General features: G+C 38.6%; 1 protein-coding gene across 2 annotated transcripts in view; it reads left to right on the top strand.

The window, feature by feature from the left end:
• The window catches only part of LOC133664507 (ras-related protein Rap-2a), a 31007-nt gene extending 19322 nt beyond the window's left edge, over positions 1-11685 (top strand). Inside the window, exons 2-3 of one of the 2 annotated variants that reach the window (XR_009828591.1) lie at positions 10662-11294; positions 11456-11685. Coding sequence is in view for 1 of the 2 variants with exons in the window: in XM_062069188.1 (XP_061925172.1) it covers positions 10662-10899 (238 nt within the window). In the remaining variant the exon portion in view is untranslated. Of the gene's footprint in view, positions 1-10661 lie in introns of both variants that reach the window. The other variant, XM_062069188.1, reaches the window with a different exon arrangement.
• Positions 11686-16663: the final 4978 nt, after the last annotated feature.

Consider the following 16663-nt stretch of genomic DNA (forward strand, 5'->3'; position numbering starts at 1 on the left):
TGCTTGTGTAGGTATTACAGCTGCAATTGACCGGTGAGCGACCAGTCCATGTACTGTATACCCCGCCTAGCATCTAATGTGTGCCAGCCCACCCGTGACCCTAATGAGGACAAGCGGTGTAGAAAATGGATGTCTTTCCAAACAGCATTGTTGCTTTATTATTTATTTATGCATGGTGCAATTGTTTGTGCACGATATTTATTATTTATTACTAATTTTTAGTTTTTCATTGCATTTTATCTTTGTTGCTGTGTTAAAAATGGTGCCACTGAAGTGGCAGCTGGTTGCAGCAACTCAGTGCTCTTTTTTATCCTTCTTTGTGTTCTTTAATGTTTCCCTCAAGTTTTTAATGTGTTTTACATTGTTTTTGTGCACTTTCTGATTGTGCACTGTAACCACATCATTTCCCCATTGTAGAATAAATAGTCTGCTCTATCTGATCCTATCCAAACATGGCAGTATGCAGTTACACCTTGTGCTTTGCAGTTTATGCCATTATTTTCATTACATCCACCAGGAGCCTAGCAATTTGTTGTATTATTTTGTATCACACAAACATGATATCTCAATTAAGCATGATCTGTTCACCGCATTTTATTTGCGCTAGAAAGTCCCTATCATCTTTATGACGCCTGAGGCACAGAAAGAAATGGGAAAGCTAGTTTTGTAGAGCCATGGGAGAATCCTTGTTTTGAAATACCACCCTTGATCTTCTTTTCAAACCGCGTTTGTCTGTCTTAGGTTGTTTACAAAAGACATAGCAGGGATCTCGATTACATCCTTAGATGTGCCAAGAGAGAGGCGCTTATAATTTCCTGACTCAGTCTTGGAGTGGAGGAATGTTCTCAAAATAGCTGTTTGTTATCCTCCTTCCTTGTCTCAGCAATGTTGGTTAAAGCCAAAAATGTGAGCGTCTTCCACCATCCATCAGTGAGACCTAAGCGAGTTGATGCTATATGCATTATAGATGAGACGTGTCTGGGAATGGGGCGGTCATAGTAAACCAGCGTGGCCGTCCTGAGGCTCACAAGCTCGAGGCTGAAGCATGACATGTTGTCTACCATGTTTGTGCCACTACAATAGCACAACCAAACGTTGTTATTCTACCATATTATTATACCATTTGTTATTCACTTGTCACATATATATAACTAGTACCGTAAAATCCAGACTATACGCCGCTACTGTTTTCCTACGTTTTGAACCCTGTTGCTTATAAAACAAAGTGGCTAATTTATGGTTGTTTTTTTTTGCTGACAGCCATAACACGATAGTTATATAAAATAAGGTGTGATTTTGTTTGTGCTGTGGCGCCATCTTTTGGACGAGTTCGCTCACTGCAAGTGCTGCAGTGTCCTTCCATTTAGTCCATTCAAGTTAACGGAAGTAGAATTGCCGTTCAGTCTTCTAGCCGTCCATAGCGTTTCTATTCATATGAATTTACCATTCATCACTCCGAGCAACGTTTGTAAGTTTTACAATGTAACGTAAACTTTTTATACTTACTAAACCGTCCAATGCGTGATGTCTGTAGGAGTGTTTTCATGCATATTTGTACGTGCTATTGCAATGTAATGAAGCTACCGTCGTTAGCATTAGCTAATATGCTAACACATTTACGATTGTCTGTGTTAGTATTATTAACTGACAATGGCATTCATTTTGTATTGTTTCAGTTTTGCAAACTCCTTGTAAATTTACCAAAACGTCACTGTGGACATATTGAGTCTGTTAAGCTGATTGGAGAGCTAGCTTCCATAGTAGGTCCATGACGAGGATTCGGTTTTGTTTAATCAGCCATTTTACTGCCATGTTACAGGCACCATTTGGAAATAATTAACGGTATGTCAATAAACATTTACAACATCTTTCTGTGTACATAACTTATTTCGCAAAATGTATAAGATTTTTCTTCATCCTGCTCCTTCTCAGGCATTGGTGTGTAACGGTGTAACTGAATAATTGTGTTATAATTGTCTATCAAAGATGCACATCAATGAAGGAGATAAATGAAAATGAAATGAAATATATCTGTGACTTATAGTCCGGTGGGGCTAATATATTAAGTTAAAAAGTTAAACTACCTATGATTGTCACACACACACTAGGTGTGGCAAAATTATTCTCTGCATTTGACCCATCACCACCTGGGAGGTGAGGGGAGCAGTGGGCAGCAGCGGTGGCCGCGCCCGGGAATCATTTTTGGTGATTCAACCCCCAATTCCAACCCTTGATGCTGAGTGCCAAGCAGGGAGGAAATGGGTCCCATTTTTATAGTCTTTGGTATGACTCGGCCGGGGTTTGAACTCACAACCTACCGATCTCAAGGCGGACACTCTAACCACTGGAGACATATATTTTTTCCCTAAAAGTTTGTGGGTATGTCTAATATCCCGGTGCGCACTATAGTCCGGAAAATATTGTATATGTTGTATACTGTATGTGTTGCTGTCAAGTGCGGGTTGCATGTCCCTACTTGGGTGACAGACTCCAGACACAGAGTGGCCAACACTTCTTCTTTTTTTGCCAAGGCCTTCGGAGCTAGGGTGTCTTTGGCAACCTCTGTCTCACACCTCCTGAGAGCAAAAGTTTCCTAACCTTTATTTATAACTAAGTATAGCCCCCTCTCCTGTAGCCCAGATGTCTTTGTGCAACAATGAGACCCCCAGAGAGCTACACAAGTTGCATAAGCTCCTCATTAGCTTGTTTGGTAATATAACATCACTGGCCTTTAAATGGCTAATTAGGGCATGATTGAAGGGCAAGCTCCTGCAGCATTTTCTAAAAATGTAACTATTGTTTGAGGATTTTCTTGAATGGATATGACATTTGAAAATGTATTTACTCATTTTCTATCATTTAACCCATTACCTGTTCGGGGTGATGCATAAACTGGAGCCTTTCCCAGCGGGCTGTGGTCGAGAGGCGGATATACACTGTACTGGTTGCCAGTCAATAACAAAACACATTTAAACAACCATTCCCACTTACATTCACATACCTATGGACAATTTACAAAATGTATCTTGGGATTTTGGGATGTGTGTAGAAAAACTAATATACCGTATTTTCCTGACCATAGGGCGCACCGGATTATAAGGCGCACTGCCGATGAATGGTCTATTTTATTTTATTTTTCCATATATTAGGCGCACCGGATTATAGGGCGCATTAAAGGAGTCATATTATTATTATATATTTTTTTCTAAATTGAAAACACTTTCTTGTGGTCTACATCAGTGTTTTTCAACCACTGTGCCGTGGCACACTGGTGTGCCATTAGATACAGTCTGGTGTGCCGTGGGAGATTATGTAATTTCACCTAATTGGGTTAAAAATATTTTTTGCAAACCAGTAATTATAATGCGCAAATAGTGAGTGTCTGTGTTGTCTAGAGCTCGGCAGAGTAATTGAGTAATATTCTTCCATATCAGTAGGTGTCAGCTTTGTAGATGTCGGGAACAATGACGATGGTTTGTTGTGATCACAATATGCAGACGACAGCTGGAGGCAGTGTACAGATAAAAAGGTATCTAATGCTTAAACCAAAAATAAACAAAAGGTGAGTTCCCCTAAGAAAATGTATTGAAGCTTAGGGATGGCTATGCAAAACAAAACTAAACTGAACTGGCTGCAAAGTAAACAAAAACAGAATGTTGGACGACAGCAAAGACTTACAGCGTGTGGAGCAGAGACGGCGTCCACAAAGTACATTCGAATATGACATGACAATCAACAATGTCCACACAAAGAAGGATAGCAACAACTTAAATATTTTTGATTGCTAAAAACAAAGCAGGTGTGGGGAATAGTGGTCAAGGAAGACATGAAACTGCTACAGGAAAATACCAACAAAACAGGAAAAGCCACCAAAATAGGAGCGCAAGACAAGAACTAAAACACTACACACAGGAAAACACCAAAAACTTCAAAATAAGTCACAGCGTGATGTGACAGGTCGTGACAGTACACCTACTTTGAGACAAGAGCTATAGTGATGCATGGTTGGTTATGGTTTGAATTCAATTGCGAGAACAACTTTTTACTGTCAATATCGGCTGCTGAGTTCAATTTTTTTAACATGTTCTGCTCGCGGTGTGCCTCTGGATTTTTTCAATGAATAAAATGTGCCTTGGCTCAAAAAAGGTTGAAAAATACTGGTCTACATAACATGTAATGGTGGTTCTTTGGTTAATATGTTGCATAGATTATTTTTTACAGATCATCTTCAAGGTGCTGTCTGACAGTCGCTTTAGGATGCACCGTTTTGTGGGCGGTCTTATTTACGTGGCTCACCTTCGACAGCGTCTTCTCCCTGTCATCTTTGTTGTAGCGGTGTAGCGTGCAAGGACGGGAGTGGAAGAAGTGTCAAAAGATGGAGTTAACTGTTTTACCGGAACTGTCTAATGACTAAAGTTCAGTGGGTGAATTATGTAAACGCACTATACCGTTAGTTTTTAGCGCTTTCATAGCGGGCCTACTGACAGATATAAGTTCAAACTTTACACTATATTAGAAATGGCAACAGCGGAGGATGAATGCCTCAAAGCAAGAAGATTGATGAATAGAAGAAGCTTATCGACTACGGCATCGCCACAGACTACAATGGCGGACACACGCAAGTTTTCAGGACTTATGCAGATCACAAATACACCTCAGTAGGTACCAGAATGTAAGAAAAGTTGGTTTTGCATAATATTACGAAACAAAACGCCAGATAGTATGTCTGCTAATGGGTGCCTTATACACACACACCATAACACAGTGTTTCCCACGCATTCATTTATTTGTGGCGGCCCGCCACGAAAGAATTACGTCCGCTGTTTTTTTTTTTTTTTTTTGTCCTGTCCAGCTTCTCAGGCAAATCATATAGTTGATGTAGCTGCCCATATAGGCTGTTCAGATTTACTTTACAAAAGAGAAATGTAGGATACTTCTCTTGTTGCCTTATTTGTATTTGACCACTGCTGTTTTCTGTTTATTTGTTACTGACTGTGGCAGGACACCTCTGCCTCTGTTTCACTTTATGTTGCTGGTAAATAATATGGTTGTAGTAGTAGGCTAAAGTTAAATGATTTAGTATGCACTAATTAAAGGGGCAGAGCTTTAAGAGACATTTAAGCTTTTATATTTTATAAGATATATTTTTTGTAAGAACCACAATTAATAAATATATTTCAGTGAATAACTTATTGTTCAAATCTGTATATAAATATGAACATAAAGTTGTAATTATATTGTAAAATGGATGGGTGGATGGACGTTTAAAACAAAACTGTTATTATTAATTAGTAAGTATTCATTTTTTGAGCCTTTTTAGAGAAAATCATATCATTCTAGTAAATTATGCAAATTACTCGATTATGTCATGGTGACCACGCCCATAGCCCCGCCCCCACCGCCACAGGTATCTTGGCAGTTTATGGGAAACACTGTAATAATACTCGTATGTATAAGCACATTACGTCTGGCCACGGTAGCCGTAATGCTATGACAATCCATAAAGCAGTGCGGTTCCTTAGCTTACCAACGTCGTACTAAAACATTTTGACAGATTTTTGAGCGCTGAGTGTAATGTTCTATATTCTCAATGAAACATTTAAAGTTTAGTGTGGTTTACTGTCGTCATATCGTAGTCTACACGTATCTCTTATGTGTGACTGCCATCTACTGATCACACTTATCATTACACCATGTACCAAATAAAATAGCTTCGAGGTCAGTAAGCACAACCAGAATTATTCCGTACATTAGGCGCACCGGGTTATAAGGGGCACTGTCGATTTATGTGCTCTTTATAGTCCGAAAAATATGATAATCAATTTTCAGTTTTTTTGGAGTTAAGAGTATTCTGAACGCCTGTTTCCATACAGGTATTGAGCAGAAAAAATGCTGTTATAGTGGAGGTCTTTGTGGATGTAGCCCAACTTCTCAGAGCTGATCTTTAGACCGCCAACTAGTTCGGACTAATTTCACAGGACGTCTGTTTCCATTTTGCCTTAATTCTTCAAGATCAATCAATCTGCACAATCAATTCATTGATATGCACATCCATATTCACTATATTAATTGTACAGGCGGATAAACCGTCCCCTCTTGGTTAAACATGGACCAACCTGTGAAAGTGTCCTTTTTGCAGCAAGGGAGCAGATCCAAGGAAGAAGCGACTAAAGATTAAAGTTCACTTTGAATAATGTATTCATGAGTAGATCAAAACGAGATAGAGTCTCTCCTCTCGGAAACTAATTTGACACTGAAACCTGCAGCTGAGCAGAGTTATGCCGGATTCTTGACACGTGAAGTACTTCTTCGACAAACGTACACTACGTACACCTGTTAACATAACACTTAAGCAGGAATAACCTACTGCAAACCTCAGTGATAGAATATGGAATTTAACTTCTGCAGACAAAAAACTCTCATTTGTTAGTTTCACACACATGAGGATAAAAGGTTTAGCAACTCACTGTTTCTTTAAAGGGGAACAGCATTTATTTTTTAGATTATGTCACAATTATTCAAAATCCTTGTGGGAGACAAGCACAGATACAGTATGTTTTTGTTTTAAGCATTCTAAATAGTAAATAAACGCTAGCAAAAGTCAGCTACCAATGGAGCAAACGTGAGTTGCTTTATTCTGCCTAAAAAGCGCTCCAAAAGCATCCATCGTTTTGTATACACACTCTAAGTTAAGATGTAATGTAGTAACAGGCAAAATATTAACAACATGCAACAGTTATATATTTTGCACATTTTAAGTATAAGTATTAATTTCACAGACGCATCACAACCTTCTCTTTTCTCTTCAACAATAACAAACCTACTACTCATTGCAGACTACATGAGAGACAACAACGATTACTTTGGGACAAATGATCATGACAACCTTATATTTTTGGGCCTGAATATAAGGAGGATGAGCTACAAGATTTGGAAGCTCTGTGCTAAAGAGATCCAGTTTTAGTTAATCATTAAAGGCCTACTGAAATGTTTTATTTTTATTTAAACGGGGATAGCAGATCCATTCTATGTGTCATATTTGATCATTTCGCGATATTGCCATATTTTTGCTGAAAGGATTTAGTTTAGAACAATGACGATAAAGTTCGCAACTTTTGATCGCTGATAAAAAAAAAAGCCTTGTCTATAACGGAAGTAGCGTGACGTCACAGGAGGAAGGATTCCTCACAATTCCCCGTTGTTTACAATGGAGCGAGAGAGATTCGGACCGAGAAAGCAACGATTACCCCATTAATTTGAGCGAGGATGAAAGCTTCGTGGATGAGGAACGTGAGAGTGAAGGACTAGAGAGGCAGTGCAGGGTGTATCTTTTTTCGCTCTGACCGTAACTTAGGTACAAGGTCTCATTGGATTCCACACACTCTCCTTTTTCTATTGTGGATCACGGATTTGTATTTTAAACCACCTCGGATACTATATCCTCTTGAAAATGAGGGTCGAGAACGCGAAATTGACATTCACAGTGACTTTTATCTCCACGACAATACATCGTTGACGCACTTTAGCTACGGAGCTAACGTGATAGCATCGGGCTCAAATGCAGATAGAAACAAAATTTTAAAAAACCCTGACTGGAAGGATAGACAGAAGATCATCAATACTATTAAACCATGGACCTGTAAATACACGGTTAATAATTTCCAGCTTGGCGAAGCTTAACAATTGAAGCTAACTAACTTAGCCATGGAGCTAACGTGATAGCATCAGGCTCAAATGCAGATAGAAACAAAATTTAAAAAAACCCTGACTGGAAGGATAGACAGAAGATCAACAATACTATTAAACCATGAACATGTAAATACACGGTTAATAATTTCCAGCTTGGCGAAGCTTAACAATTGAAGCTAACTACGGAGCGGCGGCGGGCATTGTAGCTTTCGACGACACCCCGGCCGATATCTGAGTCGGCAAGAAACATATTTTTTCCCAAAGTTACGTACGTGACATGCACATAGCGACACGCACGTACGGGCAAGCGATCAAATGTTTGGAAGCCAAAGCTGTACTCACTGTAATGCATCTTGTATCCAGCTCAAACACAACACAACCTCCTGATTGTGTTGCTGTAGTCCGCTGCTAATAAACCGATCGCACCTACAACTTTCTTATTTGCAGTCTCCATTGTCCATTAAACAAATTGCAAAAGATTCACCAACACAGATGTCCAGAATACTGTGGAATTGTTCGATGAAACAGAGCAGTTTGTATGGTGACACATTGGGTACGAATACTTCCTTTGCCGTCGTGACGTCACGCGCATACGTCATCATACATAGACGTTTCCAACCGGAAGTTTAGCGGGAAATTTAAAATTGCACTTTATAATTTAACCCGGCCGTACTGGCATGTGTTGCAATGTTAAGATTTCATCATTGATATATAAACTATCAGACTGCGTGGTCGGTAGTAGTGGGTTTCTGTAGGCCTTTAAAGCATCAAGTCGCACTATTGCTAAGTGCTAAACAAGAACTACAAATTACGGGCCTAATAAAATAATAATTTACTGTACAATGTGTGCTCTTACTAGGATGCCGACTGATGGGATGTTCATATCTTCCCGCTTAGATGAATAATTACAAAAATTAATAAATTAAAATTAATAAAAAAACATTTTTTATGAAATATTTTTTTTAAATACGATCCACACAAAATTTGTTAAACGCTCTTTTCAGCAGTTTCTCTTGCCTAAACGCCGCACTGAGTTACAGGACAAGCTAATATGAGTAGCAGCAAAGTGGACAGCCGTCAACGGCGGGGCTCTGATTGCAAACGTAGACGACAACAAATAAGCTAGCTTGTTTCAGTGCTCCAAAATAAATATAGGAAACATAGTTAAGACCATGGTTGAGAGCACCGAAACAAGCTCGCTAGTTAGCTAACCATCTAGCTAGCTTACTTGCTGTCGCCTCTGTTCGCTCTCCGAGCCACGACGTTGACGGCTGTCTACTCTGCTGCTAATTATATTTGGATGATTACAATCCGAACACTGTTAGTTCCAAACCCGTTGTAGTTCTAAGTATTTATTAGTAGCCAGCGAGAAGGTATATTTTGATGTGACGCAATCTAAACAGAGGTCATGACACCCGAAGTATATTATCCGAGGGGGTGTGGCTGCAGGATACAGTTGCTAAATGAGAAACGTTTTCTGAGTTCTTTACATCCATGTTATAGAATTTTACATTACATTTTCAATTATAGTAATGTGAGTAATTTAAAAAACTAAAAATTCTGTGGTACATTACATAGGACATGTATCTAAAATACAGCCAAAAGAGGTTGGTAGATGAGAATAAATCTAAAGGTAAAACATAGTGTAACTAGATGAGGCAATTCCTGGAATTGTTTTTAGAATTGTTGAAGTAGAGCACACAATTCCGGAACAGGCTGAATATTTTGAAGTTGGAACAGTTTGAATCAGATGAAAATAGGGAAGTTGAGGAACTTTGAAGAATGTCCCATTGATTTCAATTGGAATTTCCGAAACAATTGGGAATTTGGTAAAAGCGGGAATTTTTTGGAAAATGGTAAAAAAAAAACTTAAATGGTCTGAATGAGTTGAAATGGTTGGTGTTGGAGTTTTTCAAATCGGTCGAGAAATGTTGAAGTAGTAACATGTACAATTGAGAAATGGTATTACGGAATTTCGGAAAAACCGGGAGTTTTTCCAGTTCAAAAAACAACTTCTTTTTTTTTGTCCTGATTAAGAGAAATGTTTTGACGGTGGAACGGTTGAAATGCCTTGAAAAATGTGGAAGGAGTAGTCGCCAGAAAAAAGGGTGGAATTAGGGCTTTGGAAAACCAGGAATTCTAGAAAATCCTGGAATTTTTTTGAACTTGGAAAAAGGGTCGTTTACATTTCCAGGATGGTGGAATGTGTTAAAGGTGGAATGGTTTGAATCGGTTGAAAAATGTGGAAATGCTGGAAGTTTGAAAAATGGGCAATTAATTTTGAATGGGGAAAATGTCCGGGAAAACCCGGAAATCTGGGAATTTTTGGAATTTGTCAAGGGAAAGCCTGCAATTCCCGAACAGTTGGAACGGTTTGAATCGGGTGAAAAATGTGGAAAGTAGAGTGCGGCAAAATCTGGAGAAGAAGTTGAATAGAGTAGTTTTGGTGTAGAAAACCATATGTGTGAATGTTTTGGAGCATTCACACAATAATGCACCCGATTGCAGAAAATGCAGTTTTGACTTTCAAAAATGTATTTCGGCGTTTGCATGGCAGCACTTCATGCTAATAGAATTGTTTTTAAAAAATTCTAAATTTTCCGTCCCTGTTGGTCGACACACACACTCAGCACACAGCATTGCATTTGCATGCACGCTCAGCATCAACTAACTGCAGCCATTTATTGATAATGAGGTGCACTGGTGTGTTAGCGCCACCCACACCAAGAGTCAGTCAGCAAGAACATACAATGACAAAATAATAGTTCTGTGTCAATGTAACAGTTTAGGATGCATGGTTAGAAATACCCATATGTCGCTGTGCCTTAGCTGCAGTTTTATAATATTCCATATACATCCATATGCTATACTTCTTGCTGCCCTCAGTGTCCTCTTGGATAAAATTGCATAGAAATAAACATTCTCTTTCATCGCCTCCTGAATTGACGCTTTCCTCTGTGTGACGGTCTCAGGTACGAGAAGGTTCCCGTCATCCTGGTGGGCAACAAGGTGGACCTGGAGAGCGAGAGGGAGGTGTCGTCCAGCGAGGGCCAGGCCCTGGCCGAGGAGTGGGGCTGCCCCTTCATAGAGACCTCGGCCAAGAGCAAAACCATGGTAGACGAACTGTTCGCCGAGATCGTCCGGCAGATGGACTACGCCGCCCAGCCCGACAAGGACGACCCCTGCTGCTCGTCTTGCAATATACAGTAGCCAACAATGACGGCGAGGAGAGGTTTGCGGCAGAGAGAGGCACGCACTGAGCACGCTGACACACATGCACATGCCAACTTGATGGTTGAACACCATGGAGTTATTGAAGCCTAAGTGACATTCATTATGTGAGGAATGGCGTCGAGAAACAATGAACAAGTACAACATACCCTCGCCTTATGTTGCTCTCATCATGGGACTTTTTTTATTTCTTTTTTTTAAAGATAACACTTCAATCTGCTGTGATTCTCTTTAGTTTCCTTGATGTATTTACTGTAACAAGCCAGCACACAACTACAACAACAGACATATTTCCTGCAAGTACCAAGAAAGGATTGGATTTGTGTATATTTTGTGCAGTGTTTTTCTACTCATCGCCGACCTGAACCAAAGAGGTGACTTATGTGCATTTGATTCTGTTTTTTTGTTAAACAAGGTAGTCTTCCACATATCATGCTGTTTGTTTTTAAAATGACATTTTCAGTCTGTCAGTATTTGAGAATATTATGAACAATTGTATGGAATATTGATTAATCCAATCTAAATCTTGTTGCAGTTGACTTCCAATGGAGTGCAGTGCTTCGCTGCAACCAGCAGAGGTGCCGTTGTTTCTATCTCGAGATGTACCCAACACATATTTCGAGGGATGTTCCGATCAGGGTTTAATGCTGCCGATTCCAATACCAATCACCCATGTTTTAGATCAGCCGATACCGATCACATGCATTAACTGTAATTTGTTCTATTCATTTATGGTGAGTGCTATTGACCGTTTAACAACATAAACACAATATTAAAACTAGTTCCCTGTTGTCTTTTATTACCTACACCTGTTTGATCAAAACAACGTCAATTCTGCACTAACTAAACAAAAGCAGGCACTACTATCGAATTCTTATTTGAATCCTTTGGGTTTTGCCCTCAAAGTCTTCTAGTGTCTAGGAAATTATTAAGCAAGTTTGTAAACCCTCCGAAAATGATTTTGCGAAAAAATTATTAACGACCTAATCATGCTAGCACACACACACAGACACACATACATACATGCATATATATATATATATATATATATATATATATATATATATATATATATATACTGTATATGTATATACAGAGACATACATATATATATATATATACATATATATGTATGTATGTATGTATATATATATATATATATATATGCATATACTGTATATGTATATACACAAATGTGTATATGTATGTATCTACACATGTGTATATGTATATATACATATATGTATATATATATATACATATGTATACATATATGTATGTATGTATGTACATATGTATATATACATATATGTATATATATACATATATATATACAGTATATATGTATGTATATGTGAGTGTGTGTGTGTATATACAGTATGTATGTATATGTGAGTGTGTGTGTGTGTATATACAGTATATATATATATATATACTGTATATGTATACATATGTATATATATACACATATATGTATATATACATATACATATATGTGTATGTATATATATACACACATATATATATGTATATGTGTGTGTATATATGTATATACATACATACAGTATATATTTACAAATACTGTATGTATACATGTTTGTATATGTGTGTGTATATATATATACCTATATATATATATATATATATATATATATATATATATATATATATATATATATATATATGTATATACATACATACAGTATATATTTACAAATACTGTATATATACATGTTTGTATATGTGTGTGTGTGTATATATATATACCTATATATATATATATATATATATATGTATATATATATATATGTATATATGTATATATACATCAGGGGATCCAAACTGGAAACCTGCAAAACAGGCTTGTAGGGATGATATAGCCTCTGGTTTTTTCCTGACCTAACGTATATTCCTCTCTACCCCGGTATTGAGCACTATATAATGGATAAACCTAGGGATGGCCACTGAGCATCCAGCTTGTGGTTAGAGTGTCCCCTGGGAGGTTGTGAGTTCAAGCCCCGGCCGAGTCATACCAAAGACTACAAACCTGCTTGGCACTCAGCATCAAGGGTTGGAATCGGGGGTTAAATCACCAAATGATTCCCGAGTGAGGCGCACACTGCTGCTCACTGCTCAACGCTCCCCTCACCTCCAAGGGGGTGAACGTGGGGATGGGTCAAATGCAGAGGATACATTTCACCACACCTATTGTGTGTGTGACAATCATTGGAACTTTAACTTTAACTACAAATTAAAAAATATATATATATGTTTTCTCCAAAAAAAAAAAAAAAAAACTGGACAAGCAATGTGAAGTTGAGGGGCAACCAATTCAACACATGGAAACAGGAGTTCAGAACATCCTACCAGAAGCCACAATTTGAATAACTTCACTGTCCTCTGGTACTGATTTGAAATGAATGCCATTGTTTCTCATGTGCACAGAACATTCTCGTAACAAGTACCAACGACGCCAACGACTAATAAAGTGAAGATGGTGTAAATATATTGTATTGGAAGAAATCGACTGAAGGCGTGTTATTTGTATGCATGGCTAGTAAACCGGTCACATTCAGGTGAATATAAGGTTGTAGAAGTGTGCAAACCAAACAAACAAAGTTTTGTTTTTTTAAATTAGTTTTTCAACCAATTTCTTTCCACCCATGTGAGCATTTTCATTTTGATTTGATATTATTTTTTAACGTGGCCATTTACCCTTGAATCCTTCTCTGAGTGCTACTATTGACACCTGAGTAATAAAAAGTGTGTTCAACACTTGAAAGGAGGCGTGACTGTGCAGAAGTGTCATTTGCTTAATGCATCACAAATACTTCATTAGCGTGTCTTGTATCCTACAGGTGCTTATTCCCCAATCGCCTCCTTCCATCCGAGGAAGAGGGAATAGGGACTTGGCAAGTTGCTCCCAGGATCTTCTGGAGGTTGTGTTGAGTCCAGTGTGGACCAACCTATGTCTATACTTGTGTTACCAGTGAGGCTTCGACAACAATCCCTATGTTTTGTGTGCTCTATACTGCAGGGCAACTACACTACAGAGGTAATATCTCATTTGAAAAGAAAGAAAGCACATTTATACTGAAATTGGAGCCAGGAAATGTTCACATCTGCTTACATTGCTTTTACAATAATTTACTATAACACATTTTTACAGCAATTTACTGTACCAGCAGTGCTGGGATTATACAGTTATTGCTGTAACTTCTCAATTGTAATTTTATAGTTAAAGGCCTACTGAAATGACATTTTTTTATTTAAACGGGGATAGCAGATCCATTCGATGTGTCATACTTGATCATTTCACGACATTGCCATATTTTTGCTGAAAGGATTTAGTAGAGAACATCGACGATAAAGTTCACAACTTTTGATCGCTGATAAAAAAAAGCCTTTCCTGTACCGGAAGTAGTGTGACGTCACAGGTTGAAAGGCTCCTCACATTTGCACATTGTTTACAATGCAGCGAGAGCGATTCGGACAGAGAAAGCGACGATTACCCCATTAATTTGAGCGAGGATGAAAGATTTGTGGATGAGGAACGTGAGAGTGAAGGACTAGAGTGCAGTGCAGGACGTATCTTTTTTCGCTCTGACCGTAACTTAGGTACAAGGGTTCATTGGATTCCACACTTTCTCCTTTTTCTATTGTGGATCACGGATTTGTATTTTAAACCACCTCGGATACTATATCCTCTTGAAAATGAGAGTCGAGAACGCGAAATGGACATTCACAGTGACTTTTATCTCCACGACAATACATCGGCGAAGCTCTTTAGCTACGGAGCTAACGTGATAGCATCGTGCTTAAATGCAGATAGAAACAAATGAAATAAACCCCTGACTGGAAGGATAGACAGAAGATCAACAATACTATTAAACCATGGACATGTAAATACACGGTTAATGCTTTCCAGGCTGGTGAAGCTTAACAATGCTGTTGCTAACGACACCATTAAAGCTAACTTAGCTACGGGACCTCGACAGAGCTATGCTAAAAACATTAGCTATCCACCTACGCCAGCCAGCCTTCATCTGCTCATCAACACCCGTGCTCACCTGCGTTCCAGCGATCGACGGAGCGACGAAGGACTTCACCCGATCATAGATGAGGTCGGTGGCCCGGAGACGGAGGAAGTCAAGGTGAGGTCGGCGGCTAGCGCGTCTGCTATCCATCTCAAAGTCCTCCTGGTTATGTTGCTGTAGTCCGCCGCTAATACACCGATCCCACCTACAGCTTTCTTCTTTGCAGTCTTCATTGTTCATTAAACAAATTGCAAAAGATTCACCAACACAGATGTCCAGAATACTGTGGAATTATGTGGTGAAAACAGCTTTTTGTATTGGATCTAATGGGGTCCGAATACTTCCGTTCACTACGTGACGTCACATGCAAACGTCATCATACAGAGACGTTTTCAACCGGAAGTTTCGCGGGAAATTTTAAATTGCACTTTATAAGTTAACCCGGCCGTATTGGCATGTGTTGCAATGTTAAGATTTCATCATTGATATATAAACTATCAGACTGCGTGGTCGGTAGTAGTGGGTTTCAGTAGGCCTTTAATTACAGCTATATGCTGTAACTTCGCAGATGTATTTTCCATCCATCCATTTTCTACCGCTTATTCCCTTCGGGGTCGCGGGGGGCGCTGGAGCCTATCTCAGCTACAATCGGGCGGAAGGCGGGGTACACCCTGGACAAGTCGCCACCTCATCGCAGGGCCAACACAGATAGACATACAACATTCACACTCACATTCACACACACTTTTATTTTAGTTAATTACTCTCGATTTAACAGCATACCACCACTTACTGTACAAGAGTGTGCAACGTAGTCCAAGGAACCCCTTCAGAGACAAATCAGTTTAAATGTACAGTCATTTGTTGTGATTTTACAGTTAGTGTTGTCCCGAAACTAGTATTTTGGTACCGGTACCGGCTGCTGATTGGGTCAGCCTCAGGCAGCATGACTGGTGACTAAAGGATGGTATTATCATAATGTCAAAAGGGCTCTCATAATGTTTAAAAAACTTACTTAGAAGTCATAAACATAGTTTCTATACCATAGGTATGAAGATATTTGATTTATTTTTAAATAATACATTAGATTTTCTGTTCAAAAACCTCACAGAATATCAGTCCAAGAAAATAATACTGTAGAGAACAATCCCAAATCCAAACCGATCCCAGCCCCGCAACACTCCAAATAGTAATGCACGTAGCAATTGAGAAGACGTAGAAACATAACACAAAAAAACGAAAAGGTCAAACTAAAATTAATAATATCAGCAACAGTATCAACAATAATGAAAATACCCACATAACAGTAGTTAACGCATTAAACAACAGCAAGTAAACAAATCACTGTTATCAATCATCATTTCCATGACCATTCCAGCCAATAAAAACAAAACAATAATAGTGTCACAGTGGCTTACGCTTGCATTGCATCTAGTAAGCTTGACAAAACATTGTATCCAATATTTACCACAAGGATTTTGAAAAATAGTTTTGGTTCATTTAATAGTTAAAACAAATTCATTAAAAGAATCTCATATTCCGAGATATGACTCATTATAATGTAAGCTAAATGTAGTTTTTTCAACTGATATCATCTCCATCGCTAGCATAGGAAATTAATTTGTCGCGATCAACCGCGATAAACGAGGGATTACTGTACTTCAAATAAGCAAATAGTTGTGACATACCGTATTTTCCAGACCATA

The sequence above is a fragment of the Entelurus aequoreus genome, linkage group LG14 (genome assembly GCF_033978785.1).
Source record: "Entelurus aequoreus isolate RoL-2023_Sb linkage group LG14, RoL_Eaeq_v1.1, whole genome shotgun sequence".
Classification (NCBI taxonomy): Eukaryota; Metazoa; Chordata; class Actinopteri; order Syngnathiformes; family Syngnathidae; genus Entelurus; species Entelurus aequoreus.